The 18852-nt window shown below is 48.1% G+C and overlaps 3 protein-coding genes across 40 annotated transcripts in view; 2 read left to right on the top strand and 1 right to left on the bottom strand.

Moving 5' to 3' along the window:
* The window catches only part of LOC127009887 (sacsin-like), a 39452-nt gene extending 36901 nt beyond the window's left edge, over positions 1 to 2551 (top strand). For all 37 annotated transcript variants that reach the window (XM_050883371.1, XM_050883366.1, XM_050883370.1 and 34 more), the window contains one exon: positions 10 to 2551. In XM_050883371.1, coding sequence (XP_050739328.1) covers positions 10 to 2400 — 2391 coding nt within the window. In that variant the 3' untranslated portion in view covers positions 2401 to 2551. The remainder of the gene's footprint in view (positions 1 to 9) is intronic.
* LOC127010210 (sacsin-like) lies at positions 2468 to 14866 on the top strand. Its single transcript, XM_050884088.1, has 4 exons — positions 2468 to 9022; positions 12051 to 12292; positions 13739 to 13778; positions 14858 to 14866. Exons 1-4 carry the CDS (start codon positions 2468 to 2470, stop codon positions 14864 to 14866), a joined length of 6846 nt encoding a protein of 2281 aa, XP_050740045.1.
* The window catches only part of LOC127009888 (galanin receptor type 3-like), a 7396-nt gene continuing 918 nt past the window's right edge, over positions 12375 to 18852 (bottom strand). For both annotated transcript variants that reach the window (XM_050883406.1, XM_050883407.1), the window contains exons 2-3: positions 18441 to 18852; positions 12375 to 17344 (exon numbers count right to left, since the gene is read on the bottom strand). The exon at positions 18441 to 18852 is cut by the window's right edge and continues 642 nt beyond it. In XM_050883406.1, the coding sequence (XP_050739363.1) occupies positions 16340 to 17344; positions 18441 to 18545 (1110 nt within the window). In that variant the 5' untranslated portion in view covers positions 18546 to 18852 and the 3' untranslated portion in view covers positions 12375 to 16339. The remainder of the gene's footprint in view (positions 17345 to 18440) is intronic.

Raw genomic sequence — 18852 nt, forward strand, 5'->3', positions numbered from 1 at the left:
TAACAACAGGTGTACATCCACCCAGGGGATGAAGACTTGCGGCTGCTGCCTTACCAGCATGTGCTGCCCTTTGAGCTGCGGGGGAGCGAGCAACTTTTCCTCTGCTTGGGTTGTGCACGTCAGCAGAGCCCTGCACTCCTGCTGGCAGTGCTGGAGAAGGTGAGGGCACGACACCAAGGCGGCGGAGGCAGTATTGACAGCAGCGAAGTGGAGAAGGACAGGCGGCTAGTCATGTCAGTGCTGGACAGACTCCAGCACCACCTAGAGGAGCTCCCCGGCCCCCTGCTGGTGCCCGTGCAGACACAAGACGATGTGCTGGAGCTGGCTGAGGTGCAGCAGGCAGCATACATGGAGGAGGTGGATGCGTGGCTGGACAGTGATGAGCTGGGCGTGAAGGTGGTCCACGGATGTGTGGCTACCACCTTGGCCCGTGCCCTTGGTGTGGCTTCCCTGGAAAGCTTTCTGACTGCTGGAGGCGAGGCGGTAATGGAGTGGGGGCAGCGGGAGCCACTCACCACCCGCCTCCACAACCTGCTGGAGCAGCAGTACAGGGATGGCGTATCAATCCTGAAGGAGTTGGTGCAGAATGCTGACGACGCCGGCGCCACAGCCGTCCGCCTCCTGTACGATGAGCGGCAGAACGAAGACTCCCGGACGCTGCTGCTGGGCCCGGGGATGGAACGGTGCCAGGGCCCGGCACTCTGGGTGTACAATGACGCACTCTTCTCCGAGCAGGACTTTGAGAACCTGCGAGAGGTGGGGGCAGGCACCAAGGAGCTGCAGCCCACCAAGATTGGCAAGTTTGGCCTGGGGTTTTCCTCCGTCTACAATCTGACAGACGTTCCAAGCTTCATCAGTGGCTCAAGCTACGTGGTGTTTGACCCCCACATGACCCACCTGAGCCATGCCACCTCCCCGGGACGCAGATACAACTTCACCAACCGCCGCCACTCCTACATGCTGCGCACACTAAGGGGACAGTTCCAGCCCTTCTCCGGCGTGTTTGGCTGTGACGTGGTGGAGCGCGGCTCCTTTGAGGGTACGTTGTTCCGCCTGCCTTTCCGCACAGCTGCCAGCAAGATCAGTGACATGTGTTACTCCCGTGGCGACATGGTGCAGCTGCTGGGGATGTTCAGCGGGGTGGTGGGCCAGCTGCTGCTCTTCACCCAGCATGTTTCCTCCATCAGTGTGTTCCACCTCAGTGCCTCTGCCTCCTCTCCCTCAGAGATGGTGGAGCTCTTCCATGCTGGCCGCGGCAGATGCCAGCCAGCCCTTGTTCCTGGTCTGGCCTCCCCAGCCACTGACGGACCACAGTCAGTGTTGGAACGTGCTGCTGCACTGTTTTCCAAGCAGAAAAATAGATTTGAGTGGAAGGGGGAGTGTCTAGCAGAGAGAAGCACAGCAGAGGTGAGTGTGCGGTGCTCACGCGGCGGTGCTGACCTCTGTGGCCTGGAGGAGGGACAGTGGAGCACCACCTGGGTCACTTCATGGCACTCTGGCTCTGGCAGTGCAGGCAAGCTTGCTGAGGCCCTCGGAGGCAAGGCCCTCCCTCTGGCAGCTGTGGCAGTGCCGGTGAGGGAGGACCGCTGTGGGTGTCACCCCCTGAGCCTTACGGGCCTTCCTTTGGGGTTCTACCGTGAAGGCCACTTCCATTGCTTCCTACCACTGCCAGTGAAGACGCTGCTGCCGGTCCAGATCAACGGGGTGCTGGAAGTGGCCTCAGACCGCACCAACCTCCTCACCGAGACTGAGGACGACAGGCACGCCCACAGCTGGAACACCACGCTGGTAGGAGACGCTGCCCTCCGTGCCCACCTTGGGCTGGCCGAGGCACTGAGATGCCTGGGGCTGGGTGCTGAGAGCCCCTACCATGCCATATGGCCGGTGCTACATCACGGGGCTGGCACACTGGTGGAAAGACTCACCAAGGGGTTCTATCATGCCCTGGAGCATGAGAGTCTGGAGCTGTTCAGATGCAGCAGTGGTGACTGGCACCCCCTTGACAGGTGCCGCTTCCTGAAACAAGACTTCCTTCAGGTGCCTCAGGTTGGGGACATTGCCTTCGAGTTCATGCAGACATACTTCCACTCCACTTCAGAGCTGAAGCTGGTGCGGCTGCCCCAGCACATCCTTGCCTGCCTCAGTGAGCAGGTGTTGTCCCAGCAGGTGGTCAATGAGGAAGCATTTTACAGCAGGTACTTCATTCCCCACATGTCCGAGGGGCTGGTGAGTCCCGACAGGAGGGACCAGCTAATGCTCCACCTCCTAGATGCCGGCCACCCCTGCTTGGAGAGTCTTCCTGGCCTGCCCTGCATACCCACCCAGCCCCAGCACACTCAGGGCTCCAGCACACCTCGTCGAGCCCGGGGGAAGAATTGCAAGAATGTTTTCTGTAGATGATGAGAGGTTTCCTGTAGAAGAGTTTCTTAATTCCAGCCGGAGATCCAGCACACTGGCCAGGCTGGGAATGAACACTGACCGGCTGCCGAGAGAGCTGGTGGTGGAACGAGCAGAGAGTGTGGCAGGTGTGGAGTGTTCCCAGTGTGCTTGTGACAGGGTCAGGGAGCTCTTGCTCTATATGTCAGGCCTTATGGATGCTGAACAAGAGGAACTTGGGCATGAACTGAGATCTGTGCCATTTTTGCCAGTCATGCCAAAACCTGAGGGCTGGAGCATTGCCTGGCATGGGGAAAGTCCTGGAGATAGGGAGGCACAGAGCTGCTCTCAGCATATGGACTCTGTACCTGAGAGTCTAGTGTTTGACTGCCCCTCAGCTTTATTTTTCCCTAAATTCAAGCCTCTGGTGGGCAGCTGTCACTTACTTCTTGACCATGCCTTTGAGGATGCACCACAGGGCGTCCTGCAGAGACTCGGGGTCATCACATGTGCCCTTGACCTGCCGCTGCGATCAGTGATGGAGCAGCTCTGTGTCTTTAGTGCTGCCCCCCTTCAGAAAGAAAATGAATGTATGTGCCACACTGTGTATGAGCACTTGGAAGATTTGATCTTGCATGTAAGGAGAGGCAAAACTCTAAACTCAGGCAACCTTGATGCACTGGGAAAGCTCAAGGAAAAGAAGATACTGGTCACAAAGTATGGCTTTAAGGAACCAAAACTGTTTGCACTCTTCAGTGAGGTTGACTGTGCCCCAGACTTATTTTCTGTGCGCACAGAAGGCCTTGAAAAGTACCAGCACCTGATGGACACATTGGGCATCAAGAGCCACTTTGACTACAAGACAGTGATGGAGGTGATCCAGGAGAAAAGGGAGACTTTTGGCAGCGACAGACTCAGCAGCAACGAGGTGTCTCGGGTGTCCAGGCTGCTCACTGTGCTCTTTCAAGTGAAGCAGAGTGACCAGCAGCTCACTCAGGACCTGCATCTGCCAGACAGTAATGGTTACCTGCATCCCACAAACCTTCTCTGTTTTGACGACGGGGCCAAACTGAGCTCTGGCCAGTTCCTGTGTCTGCACCCGAGGATCACAGTGTCCCGTGACATGCTGGATTGGCTTGGCATAAAGTCCAAGACCAGGAAGAGACTTCAGGAGTCATCCAACCGAGTACCGTTTGGCCAGAATGAGCCACTCACCACCCGCCTCAGGAACATACTCGAGGGCTACCCGTGTGACCTGGCCATAATAAAGGAACTCCTGCAGAATGCTGATGATGCAGGAGCCACAGAGGTTGCCTTCATCAAGGACTTCAGACATCTTCCAAATGAGAAACTCTTTGACCCCAAAATGGCCCCCTTACAGGGGCCTGCCCTCAGTGTCTTCAACAACAGAGGATTCACAGAACAAGATCTCAGGAGCATTCAGAATTTGGGAAACAGCAGCAAGAAGGAAGACCCGGCAACAACAGGGCAGTATGGCATCGGCTTCAACGCCGTCTACCACCTGACAGACGCTCCTTCCTTCCTCACAAAAGGCCCACAAGTTCCCGACGGAGAGGCTCTGTGCATGTTTGACCCACACTGCTGGTATGACCCTGCAGCCTCGCCTCAGTTCCCGGGAGTACAGTTTGTTAACCTGAGTGACCTGAGGGAGGACCATCCTGATTCCTTCATTGGCTACCTGGAGAGTGAACTGCCTGAGGAAGGGACAGTGTTCAGGCTGCCTCTACGCACTATCCGAGACTCCCTTATAGCACCCCAAGAGACCATGACAGAAGAAAAAGTTAAAGAAATGCTTAAGGAATTTCAAAGGGGAATGCCTCAGTGCTTGTTGTTTTTGAGAAATGTAAGAAAAATATCCATCAAGGAGGTGCAAAGGAATGGCACATTCAGAGAGGAGTACTGGGTGGAGGCAAGTGTGTCTGAGGAATCCCACTTGCCTGCACTGGACCCCTGTAGTTTGGGCATGGTGAGGACCTCCTATACAATGACCATCAGGGAAAGCCAAGGAAGCAGCAGCCAGTGGTTGGTGGCTCAGCAGCAGGGGGTGGAGGGGAAGAACAGTCTGCCCCGTCAAGTGCAGGATGCATTCACCAACAAAACCCTGAACCTCCTGCCTCATGGGGGTGTTGCTATTCCATTTGCCACAGTGGCTCCTGGAAATGATTGCTGCTCAACTTCCTGCTACTTGCCTCTTCCAGTCAGGTCAGGGCTGCCCTTCAGCATCAACGGACACTTTGCACTTAACCCGTCACGCCACAACCTGTGGACTGGAATTGCTGATGCCAAGAGCCTCTGGAATGAGTGGCTGATAAGAGAGGTGTTGGTGCCGGTTGCTGTGCACGCTGTGGAACAGTTTAGAGCCTTGATGTTTGATGGTGAAGGCTACATGACTGAGAACACGTGCAAGAAGGAGACGAGAGTCTTCCACAGTGTTCTGCCCTTGGCCAGCAATGCAACTTCTGAGCAATGGAAATACTTTATCAAGGAGTTTTATGCGGAGGTGAGAAAAAATGAATTTCCATTTTTTGACGTTTTCATCCCAGAAAGTGACTTGTCTTCAGCGATGAAAGAAGCTTCCAGGGTTGGGAGGAAGGGCCAGCTCAAGTGGTGTGCCTTCCATGCCAGTGGAGACAGCTTCCCTGTTCACTTCTCTGTCATATCTGAGCAAGGCAAAGATCACCTTTCAATACTAGCAGATGTTTTCAGAAGACTTGGAATGAAGCTGAGCAGCGAAGAGATGTTCCAGCGACTCAGAGAAGCGGACCCTCATTTTGAGTGTCCTCACTTCACCCATAAGACTGCCCTCACCTTCCTCAAGTCTTGTAACACAGGCGGGCCAGACTGTTGTCAGCCAAAAGTGGGCAGCAAAGTGGCTGACACACCTTTCCTGAAACCTAACAATGTCAAGAGTGTTCTGGAGTACATCACAAAGGCCGAAGAATTCTCCCTCTCCTCTGTTGACAACCTACCACTACTACTGACCAATGACGGTGTGCTGAGATGCTTCAGTGTGCAAAGGCCGGTGTTCTTATCAACTTTCTGTGGCCTCTTGCCAGCTTTTGGGGAGGAATTCACATCTTGTGTTCTTGTGCAAGAGGTTGAGGCTAACAAAACAAGTTTTAAGGATGTGGTAAAGGAGTTCACTCCAGCTGACTTTGTGCAGCGGCTGCCTGATGATCCAGGCGCCTCCGGCTGTGTGGCCAAGGCCAAGGCACCTCTGACGACTGCCAAGCACAAGCGTTGGCTGGAGGATGTCTGGAAGTTTGTTGTTCACTACATTAAGAAACATGATGAAGACTCTACTTTAGCACAGGACCGCAACAAGCAATACATTTTGACACATCTAGGGAAATGGGCATTTTACCCAATGAAAGAGGGAAACCAGGAGTTTGTCATTCCCATAAGAGATGCCTGGCAAGTACTAGATGTAGGTGATTATGCTGGAGGAGGTTCAGTCTTTTCCAAGTTGCCTGTTCCATTTCCATCTTGTAGCAGATCAGGTCAAGAGGGAAAGCCACACATTCCTTGCAGATTGAAGCTTGAGGCAAGCTTGAAGGAACCTGTGACTGTGTTGGAGCTTCTTTACTTCCACAGAGAATCTGTCAACAGCTTCTTTATTAAAGACAGCCGTCAAGGTGGGTCGAGGCAGGTGCTGACAGCTCTTGAGATCCTGGAGTACCTCGGCCAACACTGCTCACGGTGCCAAATGTCCAAGGACAAAATCCGCTCCCTACAGATATTTTGTGATGTGTCTGGGGAGCACTCTGACCTTGTGGGGAGGAACCTGATTGTTCTCAAAGATTCCTGTCTGAGCTTGCATGAACTTGAGAGCCTTTGTGATAAGCTGAGACTATTTGTGACTTGCCAGGCAACATGTACACTTCATGTAACAAAACTCTACACCTACATTCAACCCAACTGCATTGTAGAGGAGACAGACTGGTATGCTAAGTACATATTGCCCAATATAAGTTTACTGACTGAAGAAAAGAGAATGTTTTTTCTAGATAATCTCAGATCAAAACTACCAAACATCAGCAGAGAAATGGAGTGGAGCGAAGGTCAGCAGAGAGTTGTGTCAGCTCTGAAAAAATGTCCATTTATTGAGCTCAACGGAACACTGAGAACAGCAAATAATATATACGACCCTTCCAACCCAGTGTTTGCTGTAATGGGAGAATCCAACTTACCAGAGGCATGGAGGGAGAAGAAGTGGCAGCACCTGTTGCATCTGGCAGGAATGGTTTGCAAAGTGACTCCTGAGAAGTTCATACAGTTTGCATCCTTGTTCCCCGGGGATGAACATGTGAGGCGGAAGTCTGAGGTTCTGTGTGAGTACCTTGGTGATCACCTTGCAGATTTTGATTTGGTGATGTCTCAGATCCTTGATAAAGAGTTTCTGGTACCTGAAAAATGTATTGAGTTAGCAACACTTTTGGCACATCACCAGACAAGGTCAGGCTTGCTGGCATTTTCAGAGGGCGTTGACCCTGGCCGTGGGTTAGCACATGTCATCTGGTCCACCAGGAGCTTACTCCCTGTGTATGCCATTAGTGTTGCAAGAAAGCTTCAGGCACAGTACAGCAGCAAGGTGAAGATGCACACACCTCCTGTGGAAGACATTCTTGAACACATTGAAAAGCTTTGCTCCTCCCTGCAGAAGGAACCAGAAAAAGAACCTGACCTAGTGAAACAGGTGATGGAGAGCATATATGAGTATTTGTCAAAGAATGAAGATGGTGCATTTGGGACCCTCAAAGATCGAGACATTCCTGTGGTCCACATTCCTGAGCACAGAGTCTTTGTTCCCGCCAGCTGGGTGGTGGAAAGCCTCGAGGAGGAGATTCTCCCGCACCTGTATAAGGCACCAACCTTCTATGGGAAGTTCTTTGGTACACTGAGGAGGCTCGGGATGCAGACGGAAGCATCCAGTGACTTGTACGCCAAAGTTTTGAGTAAAATCCACCAGGACAGCGGCCAGGAGCGCCTTCACCCAGAAGAGGCTAAGCAAATGAAGATGGCCATGATGGGACTGGTGAAGCGTCCCCCACAGCTGAAAGATTTGTCCACCTCGGAGCTTTATTTGCCAGCTCGAGATGAGACACTCAGGAGCTCAGTGGAGATGTTTGTGGCAGATAACATGGATATGTTTTATGCTATCCAAGAGACTTTCAAGGAGCCTGTCTTTGTTGGGTTTGAAGCCCTTCAGATATCGTTTAAGGAAAGTTCTCTTGTGAAGCTCCTGCCTCAGAGACTAAAACCAAAGTTCCTTTCAGAAGTTCTCCAGGAATGCCTGGCACATGAAGACTTGGAGGATGTGGTTACAAACTTCCTCAGTGAAGTTAAAGAGCTGCTCCAGGCAGAGGAACTCAAAACTGGAGTTTTGAGAGTCATTGACCACCACCGGCTGGGCCAAGGCAGTGGACTCAGCCAGGATGAAAAGCAGGAAATTGTGGCTCTGTTGGGAAGGGTGAGGGTGCGGCAGGTCCGCAAGCTCACCACCAATGTTATGATGCACGGTCATGGTGTTGGGCAGCGTGTTAAACAGTTCTTTTTCCAGATGGAGGGTCAGGGGGACCAACAGACTTTGACTGTATACCTCTGTGAGAAATTTCCCCCAAGATTGTTAAGTGGTTGTCTTCACAAGGCATACAGTTTGTTGTTGCACAAATGGAGTATTGAAAGGATGATGGAATTGGGAAATATTTTTGGCTGTGTTGGGAAGCTTCACTTCATCCACAGCACTCTGGATCAATCAGACATAAAAGCCTACAGTGCTCATTCCCCCGCCCGCTGCCTCTACATGTGTGACGTGGGCAACTACTTGGAAGAAAGGTTCCTGCCTTTGCTGGACAACGGGTTTTGCAGTTTTTCCAAAGGGGAGATTGTCTGCATGAAAAAGTATCTGTGCCCTTGTGAGGGAGAGAGGAGGACAGAAGAGGATGAAGATGACATCTTTGTGATTGTGCAGGTGGTGAGGCTGGTAGAGAGGCATGCCTCCTGCCAGATGTTGGACACATACGAGGTGAACACCAGCCAGGGCCAGCCCTGCGTGGTGACTGTCAGAGCCTCTCTACTCTACCGGTTTGTGAGGAGAGAAGTCAGAGACGTGGTGTTGCTCCAGGCGTCCGCAGCAGAGGAGGAAAATTTAAATGAAAGTGAAATTTTCAGCAAGTTACGAAAGCAGGTGAAGATCTGTGGAGTGGAGGATGAGCACCTGAGACGTCACGTAATCCGCCGCTTGTCGCTCAAGTGGCACCCAGACAAAAACCCCGGCCGGGAGGACCTGTGCACCCGCCTATTTCAGTACATTCAGTCCCTGCTGGGGCGACTAGAGCGCGGAGAACACATACCCGATGAGGAGGATGAAGCCCAGGCCCCACGCACCCGCCCGAGTAATGCATACTCCAGTTTCTTCCACCCTCCTAGATGGCATTACCAAAACTTTAGCAGTGACGGGTGGTGGATGCCCAGTGGCAGCAGTCAGGAGAGGGTACCCAAGTCTGACTTGCCTGAAGCGCGACGCTGGCGCAGGCAAGCCCACTGCGATCTTAAGGCTGCTGAAGGGATGATGAGCCTGGATGAAGAAGAGTGGACATCCTGGGTGGTGTTCATGTGCTACCAGGTAAGTGGCACACCCTGGCACCATACATGGCTGCTAGTGTGCATGGATGTGTTGACTGTGGCCACAAAGTCTTGGGTGATTGCAGGAGAGCTGATGCAGTGATTGGGATAGGGAATTACATTGTCTTGTCTAGGACACGAGGACGGTGACTGGAGTGATCCAGGATGAAAGTCAGTATGAGTCTCCTCAAGGCCGTGGGATGCTTGTGTTGCCGTCACTCAAGGATGACCCAACTCAGGGAAGGCTGTGAGGTATTGTGCTGATGTTGCATCAGTAAGCAGCGGCACAATATTCCTTTTTAATCACTTACTGAATATAGTACATCAGGCATGGGGTCTATTACAGGTCTTTATTACCATTGCTTTTAATTTTGTTCTATCATCATCTTTCATAGTCACTACAACCATCACCAGAGGGAGCTTCTGAATCTGAATCAATTGAATCAAGAAAGAAATGTCTTGCCGTGACTTTTTCACATCAGCGGCCAAATCTTGTACTTTTCTGCTTGACATTCTGAGAGGTCCTGAGTTTCCGGCCGAGCAGGTACAGACGCTGCTGATAGGCTAGTGGCGGGCGGGGCGGTTCACGTCTGTGTTGCCTAACACACACACACACACACACACACACACACACACACACAGAAAATATTAATACTTCTTTACTTAGCTCATCTGCTATGCAAGGTAGGCAAATTTTGTTGACATAATTGGATTAAGTTGTGATTGTACAAGTACTTTATAAATAATTTTCATAACTCAGTGGGTAAAAAACAAAGTATACTTATGGTGAGTAGAAGTCAGAGAATAAACTATGTGGTGACCCACCTAATGTGCAAAGCCCCTAAAAGCCCGCAAGGCTAGGGGAGCCTCTTTAGCTGAAAGGCAGAGTGGCTTCCCGTCAGGCTGGTCGCAGGTCCAGTCTCTGGCATCAGAAAAGTTTGTTTCCCTGACTGCGGATTAGATCAGTAATTTCTGGTGTGTGTTGTGACATGGCAAGGTCATGGATGATGGGAAGGGAACTCCCACATTTAATGTTTATGCCGCTTTTTACTACTGTTGATATTTGCAACAATTATGGAATCAGTTTAAAAGTTAAACATTTGTTCTTGTACAAAACATCCTCCTTAATATGAAGTTACTTTGAATAAAGTGAGATATAAAAGGAGTCAAGGAAGGATTTGTAAAAAGCAATAGGAATATTATATGTCATTTTTCTGCTCACCATAATTACTTTTTTTTTCCCAATTGAGATTTGAAAATCATGTTGTACAATCACTGCTCCATTCAGTGATGACAACCAAACATTACTGTCTTGTGTAATAGATGAGCTATGTGGAGAAGCATGAATGTTTTCTGAACCTATGCGTTTGTGCCGGGTGACAGAGACGTGAGATGCCCCACCCGCCAACAGCCAATCAGCAGGGTCCTTGCCTGCCTGGGTGCTGGGAGGGATACACCTTGACTGCTTCAGTGAATGGACTAAATAAAGCTTTCCAAGTCTGGTGTGTACTGTTACTATATAGCACCCAAGTCACCAGAAGAAGAATCGGGTTTTTGCAGTACACAAGAAGGACGTGCAGCTTCCTCTACAGAACTGACTTATGTGCAGGCTAATTCCTGTGATTGATTTGTACCTTCTTTTTGTGAGAGTATCGGTGGGTGAAGAATACCTTTTGGTGCTTAAGGATACATTTGAGTTGGTGGTCTCAATCAGCCAGTAGAGAATTGGGGAAACTTAACCCGGTAGAAGCGACCGGCCAAATTTGTGGCTTTACTGTGTAGCAGCGACGGGCCAAATTTGTTCCATGATATAAAAAACCCAAAATAGATGCTATATACTCTGATCACAAATGATTTGATATATATTATGAAATGGTTTGTGTGAGGGGTGATTTTTTCTCATTTTTCTCGCTTGGAGGGACCATTAAGAAACATGATCCCTGCTGCTACCGTGTTTCGTAACAGCTTGGTAGTGATGTGCTTCTGCTTTTGGAGTCTTTCACTGAGGAGAGGGTAGAATAAAATGTTATCAGTTTTAAACAATGAGTAACCCTGTCAATAGGTGCCCCTCATCATTTGATATTCTTAGAAGACATGAAGGAAACATTTATGTGTATTTCTTTGTGTGTAGCTCCTACAGTACAGGAGGCTCAGGATAGGGATTGGATCCTTTCCCTCTAAGCCATGTTTTGCCTGTAACATGGGTTAGAATGGTCCACCCTGACCCTGGGTGAGACGTCATAGATGATAAAAACTATATGCTATAAGATAAGCAATTCAAGATGACAACACTATAGTCTGTTCACTTAAGCTAGATTCCTGGCGCCTAGGCAGGTTGGTAAGCTTGCAGCTGATTGGCTGCTCCGCTCTCCCGCTAACACTCATGTCGGACCACGTCTTGCATGCTCGAGTGAGACATGTTTCTTTATTATATGCCATAGCTCACCTCATAGACGAGCTAGCCAGTTTTGGTTGACACCATCAGACTCAGCAGTGACTGTAGAATCAAGATGTATTGTAAAAACTCATCAAAACAAAAAAGAAAATGGTATTACGATGAGTTGAACCGTGAAGATGTTAAAAATATGTTTATAACATGTTTTAATTATGCTCACTATTTTAAACAGTTGCTCATTGACTGCAGAAATATATATTATTACGTTTCGTAGGGAAATCTCTCGTGAACACGATAGTGTGAGCAGAATGCAGATAAAGCTCCACATATTGAAAACACAGGGTTGTTTATAGCAACATGTCACTCGCCCCAACCATCATGACGCGCGCGACACTCATTTTTTTAACATGATGGTTCGGGCGAGTGAAATGTTATAAACTTAATTTGGAGCTTTCATGACGTGTTTATGGTTCACTCAGCGTAACGTCCAGTGGTAGCAGAAGCAAACAGCAACAAACGCAGTCAACAACTCTGCAGAACATATGTATGAAGCTCTTTTGTAAGGCTTAGAGGGGAAAGAATCAAAAAGAATGAGCACCTTTTTGTTCTCTTTACACCCATTTTTCCCTGACAGGCTGCTGAAAAGATGCTGCTGGCCACGCTGTACTCAAAAGACATGGAAGAGGCTTGTAGGCAAAAGGGTCACGGGCCACTCTCTCGCACCCTGACCACTCTTGCACAACTCTTGAAGGACTCGCACATCAACCGGTTGGCCGACCGCATCCAAAATGTTGCGGGTGGTTTCCTTGGGCCGCTGTACCCAACATTTGCCCGCTGTCCTCGTGACGGCTACACCTCCGCCAATGCCCGCCGGATGTGTGGAAATACAAAGGAGCTATTGGACATTTTGGAGCGACGAATTGAGTGAGATATCTGGCACTTAAGTTGGTTTGGTCTCTCTCTCTCTCTCTCTCTCTCTCTCTCTCTCTCTCTCTCTCTCTCTCTCTCTCTCACACACACACACACACACACACACACACACACTTTTAATCCACTACATTGACTTCTTTCCACCTTCATTCTGCCTTCTGCCTTCTTTTTCTCTCCCTCCATTTTCCTCCTAAAATCAGCAGAGGATTGTAGTCTTATTAGTATTTCCTAATTGTAATGCAGAAATCTTACAATGCATTAGATTAATTTAATAGGTAATAATCCACTTGGCCTCATACTTGCTAAAATTCCTCAAGATTGTGATACGTATTGATGCACCAGACCTCAATGCTGCAACACATCATTCATCACTTCTAATATAGTCGCCATACCCAAAGGTGGTCCAGAAGTCCCGCCCACTCTTCCATCGCCAGGGAGCTGATTGGCTGAATGAAAGGAGGTTGGGGTTAGGGCTGCTTTCACAGTCACTTTGTTTGTTTTGTTCGTTACCAATGGCAGCGATTGACAACATAGTTTTCCACATGAAACTGGCCTATGGGGTAGTGGTGGCTGCAGAGGAAGTGAGAGGTGTTGAGAGTGTGTGACAAGGTGCGGGGCTAGGCTAACCCCACAGCTGCCACTACCCCATTGGCCAGTTTTACGTGGAAACACTATAGCGGCGATCGCCACCATTGGTAACGATCAAAACAAACAAGATGACTGTGAAAGCGGCCCTAGGAGTCACTTACCTTGGAGGGAGGGTGAGGGAGGGCCAGGCTTCTGAACCAACTTACTCTGCGGTGACTATAAGAGCCTGTATTTTTGTGATCTGCAGAGATAAATCTACAAAACTGTGAACTTTTACCAGAGCAAATCATGACAAAAGTGTATAGGATAAACTTGTCAGTAATTCTTAGGGTTTGTAACAATGTTCAGCCCCACGTCCTGAGGTGCTGGCTGTGACAGAGGTGAGTGCTGATGCAAGACACTAGAGCATGTATCCCTAATTTAAGCTTCACCTGTATCTCTTTTGTCTGCTCATTTCTATTTGCTATTATAGGACCAGTGCTGATCAGGCGGGCTGTGTTGTTGTCTCTTTGGTCTTGCCCTTCAGCTGTTTAGTGTTAAATAAAATTAGTGAACATGATAGAATTTCAGTTGCTTTAGTTAGTAACCACATAAGAAGTGCATGTAATAGGAATCAATAATTTTTAGTACCTAATACAATTAATCATCATGGTAACAGATATGCTATGATTTGAGGTGATCTACAGTTTTTGTCATTGATCCTTTGAGAAGAGTGTTGTCATCTTGCCAGTAAAATATAGGAGTTCATGTTTTAGCACTCAGTGTGATACAACACTAAGCAGATTTCACAGGCTCATTGGCCAGTGTGACAGAGATGAGCACTGAGGCCATCCGTAGCTTAAGTGTATGCCCTCAACGTTACCTTCTTCAGTTTTCACCATTAATCATGCAGCAAATGTGTTATGAATTTAATGGTTCATATTTTGTATCATGAATCATCTGGGCACGGTATGCTGTAGAGTTGGCAGAAATATATTGTGGTCTTGTAAAGCATCATATATACAGTTATTTTATTGGTTTGTTTCACTAATTATACAAGACTTGCATCTGTTAAACTTCTTTGCCGTCCACTTGCTTTCTTGTTACTACTTATAATAGTGGATGTTTTGAGCTTTTAAGTAGCTGGCAGTTTTTGTTGTTAATTGTGTAACATGAGCCTCCCTGATAACCTATTTTTAGTGTTCTTATTCACCATTATGAGAGTTATTAACTTATGATTGATATGTAGTTTTCATTGATCACGGAGGGTATCATGAGATGAGTATGTAGTTTTCATAATCATAGCAGTGGCCTCAATGGGGTGTAGTCACATATCCTATACCAGCACAAAGAATGGAGTAATGTCACATTTCCTACACATAGTCCGTCATATTTCCTACACAAGTCAGTGCATCCGGCGTATATCCTAGTTATGCTGTCATATCTCCTACAATTCTGCTAACACGAAGAATGCCCAAAAGTGAAGCAAAACTAAACTGTAAACAATTAAAATTTTATTTCAAGAACATATTCATTCATGTTTTATTTCTTTTTGACATATGTTTATAAAACTATACTGTAAATCAGTTAAAATTTGATTTCTGGAATACATTAATTTAAAAAAGGAACCTTTGAATGAATATCTCAAGCCTGTCATGAATGGTAGTACAACAAAGAGGGCATTTTTCAAGGCTGTTTTTATCTGCTGCTGCCACAAGAATATCTATTCAATCTGTACAGGTGACACTGTGCCGGCAGGGCAGAAGAACCACTGTTTTTTCCCTTCGTCTTAGGCAGATGCTGCACCAGAGTACGCTGGGTTTCGTGGCGTAGGGAACATGACTTGTTGGAAATAATTTAAATTATGACCTGTAGGAAATGTGACTGGTGCCCTGTAGGAATTGTGGCAATAAATTTTTGTGTAGATGTGCTGTATCCATGCAGGAAATATGACACTACTCGGAAAGCTGCTAAAGTTGGTAAACTCTGGAACAATCTTCCTTCATCTGTATTTCCTCCTGCCTATGACTTGAACTCTTTCAAGAGGAGGGTATCAGGACACCTCTCCTCCCGAAATTGACCTCTGATTTAGAACACTCCTTTAACCTCTGTTCTGGAGCAGTAAGTAGCGGGACTTTTTTTTTTTTTTTTTCCACTACGCCCTTGAACTGTCTCCGTAGCTGTAAAAAAAAAAAAAAAAAAAAAGATGTGACATGTAGGAAGTGTCATAGGAGATGTGACACACCCCAGCCTCAACAAACTTTTAAATATATTTTTTAGTATGATCTGCCATGTTGAAAATGTGATAATCTTGTCATTGCTTCTCAATTTACTGATCACCTTAGAAGTGTGTGTGATAAGCGGTTCCTTTATTCTTAGCTTGCCAGCCAATTGCCCAGGGGCGTGTGATAGCCCGAACATTGTTTCTAAAGTTTTCTTTTCTTTTCTTCTTATCTGAGGAGTGGAATTGCTAATCTTGTTATTTCTCAGTTTTCATGTTACTCCAATCAGTGGCATAATTAGTGCATGTTTCCCACTTTCTTAAGCTATCATTGCTACTGTATCTTTATTAAATATTGGGCTTCTCTGTCGTTTGTATATAATTATTCCTCTTTCATGTTTGCATTGTAAGTGTCAGAAATTGCGGTTTTGTATTTTGTTTGTACTGCAAGCCCTTCGGTATCAAGTGCAGCCCCCACCAGTGCTGTCAGTATGGGTGGACAAGGTTTTGTTGGGGATTGACTGATTGGCAGACAAGACTAATGAATACTTGTGCTTTTAGACAAGTTGGCTGTGGGATTTGTGTTGTCTGTTTTAAGCCTCTGGGAATGTGGGTCACTTGGAGTCCTTGTTAACTTTAGTGGGTATAAAGGAATATTTGGCTGACCAATTAAACAAGTAAAGTTTAACTAATTTTCTTTATTTACGAGTAAACTTGTAAATTTGTATTTTCGTGAAGCCAAACTCTGCAGGGGGAAGGGTTTTAGTTACAATTTTCTCTCACGATGTTATCACCGGCGGCTGAATGCTATCACATCGATGCATACCTATAATGCAGAGAGAGAGAGAGAGAGAGAGAGAGAGAGAGAGAGAGATGCGCCTATCATAATGAAGTTGGTCTAGTAATTTGGCAATAATTACATAGAGCAAGTAGTTGCCAAGTAGTTCATGTCTTTACTGATGTTACATCTCGTTCTGCCTTCACGGGATGGTGGTGGGAGGTGTGGTGGAGTGGGTTCGTGGACACTGGAGTCAGAGGAAGATGGATTTTTGGGTGAACATGCATGGTGACAGGGGTCGAAGCTTCGGAACATGTGGTGAGGGAGGTCGAGGCTTCAAATTGACAGTGTGGAGAGGGAGGAAGCTTCAAACTGTGTGGAGAAACAGGTCGAGGCTTCGGAACATGTGGAGAGGGAGGTTAAGGCATCAGACTGTGTGTAGGGGGACAGCTGCCGCGGGGTGAGAAGGGAGGTGCGACACCACCCCCTGCCACAACTCCACCCTGAACCACACGGCCAGGAGGGGGTCCAGGGCCGTCCCCACCACCACCAGGGAGATGACCACGGCGTGTACGGTGAAGGGCAGCAGCTCCGGCACCCTCGAGTAGTGTATCCGGAGTGTCCAGTAGGGCACGTGGGCCACCAGGAACACGAGGCTCAGGGCTGCCAAGAGGCGCATGTGGCGAGGCAGCGGCGAGACGGCGGTAGTCAAATTTCTCGAGCTAGTTTCCGTTGACTCTTGTGTTGTGCCTGGCGTGGCCCTCCCGCCCCTTCCTATCGCCTCTGCCGTCCTCCCCTTCAGCAGGAGCGCCATGGAGCCCCCTAACACGAGCAGGGGCAGCAGGAACACCAGCAGGAGGCAGACGAATAAGGCGTCGTGGCTGTGGATGAGGAAGAGCGGCGCCTCCAGACACATGTCCCCGCGGCGGAAGATTCCAAGGCCTGTCAGGGTGAAGATGCCCAGCCCCGCCAGCCACGCCGCCGTCACCACCACCCTCAGCAGCCTCCAGCGGGCCTTCGGGGGGAATCGGCGAGGGATGGACGCTAGGTAGGAGTCCAGGGCGAGGCCGGAGAGGAAGACCGTACTGGCCAGCATGCCCAACTGCATCATGGCGGGGTTGAAGATGCAGCCCCACGGGTGTTGGCCACTCACCAGCGTCACCACCACCAGGGGCTGGCAGATCTGCACGCAGGTGTCGGCAATGGCTCTGTGGAGGAGGTAGAAGCTGGTGGTGGTGCGCGGCCAGCGGGAGGGGCAGCAGAGGAGCCCAGCCACGATGAGGTTCCCCACCACCCCAAGCATCGCCGCCACGGTCACCACAATCACCATGGGCACGGCTGCGTCCCTCTGCCCCTGCCACACGGGGTACCCCTGCCACCAGTCCTCCAGCAGCCCCGGACTCTTCACTCTAGACCCCGTCAGCTCGTCTGGCTGCAAAACGGAGACGCAGGGATGTGTAAGTAACCCTCAACTCTTTTGGCCAGTTCCACAGTCCAGCACAGCCATTGTAAACGCCCAAATCAAACCATGTTCTCCACAGTGATCTGTTATTTCTACTCAATACCAGATACTAATAAAAAGACTCCCTGTGTGGTTTCCTAAAAGTTACTCATTTTTGTATCGACGTCAAACACTAGAGCTACAAGGAATTTTCATCGTATATTGTGTTTGGTTTGGGAGCTTACAAACTTGGTGTATTGAACTGTAAAACTCCCTTTATCTTAGTGATCCTCGTCGCTTGTTTTGTGTACTTTTTTCCTTGTGACGGAAGGCAGGGCAGGAGGAGGAATATACAAGATTCGTGATGTCTGACGACGTCACCGTAACCCATCACAGTATTTAGGTTCCTGCCTCGCATTTTGAATACCAATTTAGTTCTTTTTCTGTGTAGGAAGGGGCTTGATGGGAGGCAGGAGAAGGTAACTCAACACAGGAAATAAGTTTTTCTGGTAGTTATGAGTTAGTGTTAGTTTTCTGGAAGGAATTGATAAGGAGGAGGAGGAGGAGGAAAATGCGGTATATTCCAGATTTTTCTTTTTAAAATCTATCCCCTTTTATCATAAGGGGAAACGGGCCCTTGTCCGCAGAGGGAAAAGATCGCTCCCTCCCTGCACGAAGGAGCAGGGTGCCGACAGACCGACTCTATAGGCGATCGAAATCTAGCCGACCAAGTTGGTCTGTCGACGAGGACTGCCGTGTCTCTGACATATTCCAGAGTTGCCAACTAGCGGGTATAGGATCACAGGGCCCACGAAGCTTTTACTACTACTACTATTACCACTACTATTACAACTACTACTATTGTTACCACTACTATTACAACTACTACTACTACTACTACTACTTCTATCATTACTATTAATTATGTTACTACTACTACTACTACTACTTCTATTACTACTATTGCTACTATACTACTACTACTGCTATTGCTACTACTACTACTACTACTATTTCGATTACCAAATAGCAATACATAAAGTTTACGATCAGATTCATTCCCAGAGAAAAAAAAATCATTACTTACCGTTAGTGATATTACTGTAAAATCGTTTGTAGTGAATTTAGTGAAGTTATTATTAAATCCAATCACCGCCTGACCGCTGCTAAATGTTTTCTTTCCCACAACCATTTTCACTCCTTAGTAGTTTCTGAACCTTAATAACCTTTTTAATCACTTATTTTTTCTCAACCAGTTTCACCCAAAATACTTATCCGGTTGGTTCGTTCTTCATTCCTGTCACCCTCTCTGAATATTATGAACTTTTGGGTGTAATAGTTCCCTTTAGTTGTGAGATTTGTGTTTTGTGTTTAATGTTCACTTCGTTGTCAAAAGCTGTAATGGTGAAGGTTCCTGTGCAGTGGAAGGCTGACGTCCTCTTAAGTCTTTTCTGTCGTTTTTTTCCTTTTTCTTTCTGCGTAGAGAAATGGTGGCTTCA

Source organism: Eriocheir sinensis, chromosome 42 (assembly GCF_024679095.1).
Source record: "Eriocheir sinensis breed Jianghai 21 chromosome 42, ASM2467909v1, whole genome shotgun sequence".
Lineage (NCBI taxonomy): Eukaryota > Metazoa > Arthropoda > Malacostraca > Decapoda > Varunidae > Eriocheir > Eriocheir sinensis.

Excerpts from the sequence above, each read along its gene's own strand:
- LOC127010210 (XM_050884088.1), top strand. The coding sequence starts at position 2,468 with ATGAACACTGACCGGCTGCCGAGAGAGCTGGTGGTGGAACGAGCAGAG. Across the intron at positions 9,023-12,050 it reads TGGTGTTCATGTGCTACCAG|GCTGCTGAAAAGATGCTGCT; the intron begins GTAAGTGGCACA and ends TTTCCCTGACAG. Across the intron at positions 12,293-13,738 it reads TCCGCCAATGCCCGCCGGAT|TGTGACAGAGATGAGCACTG; the intron begins GTGTGGAAATAC and ends CTCATTGGCCAG.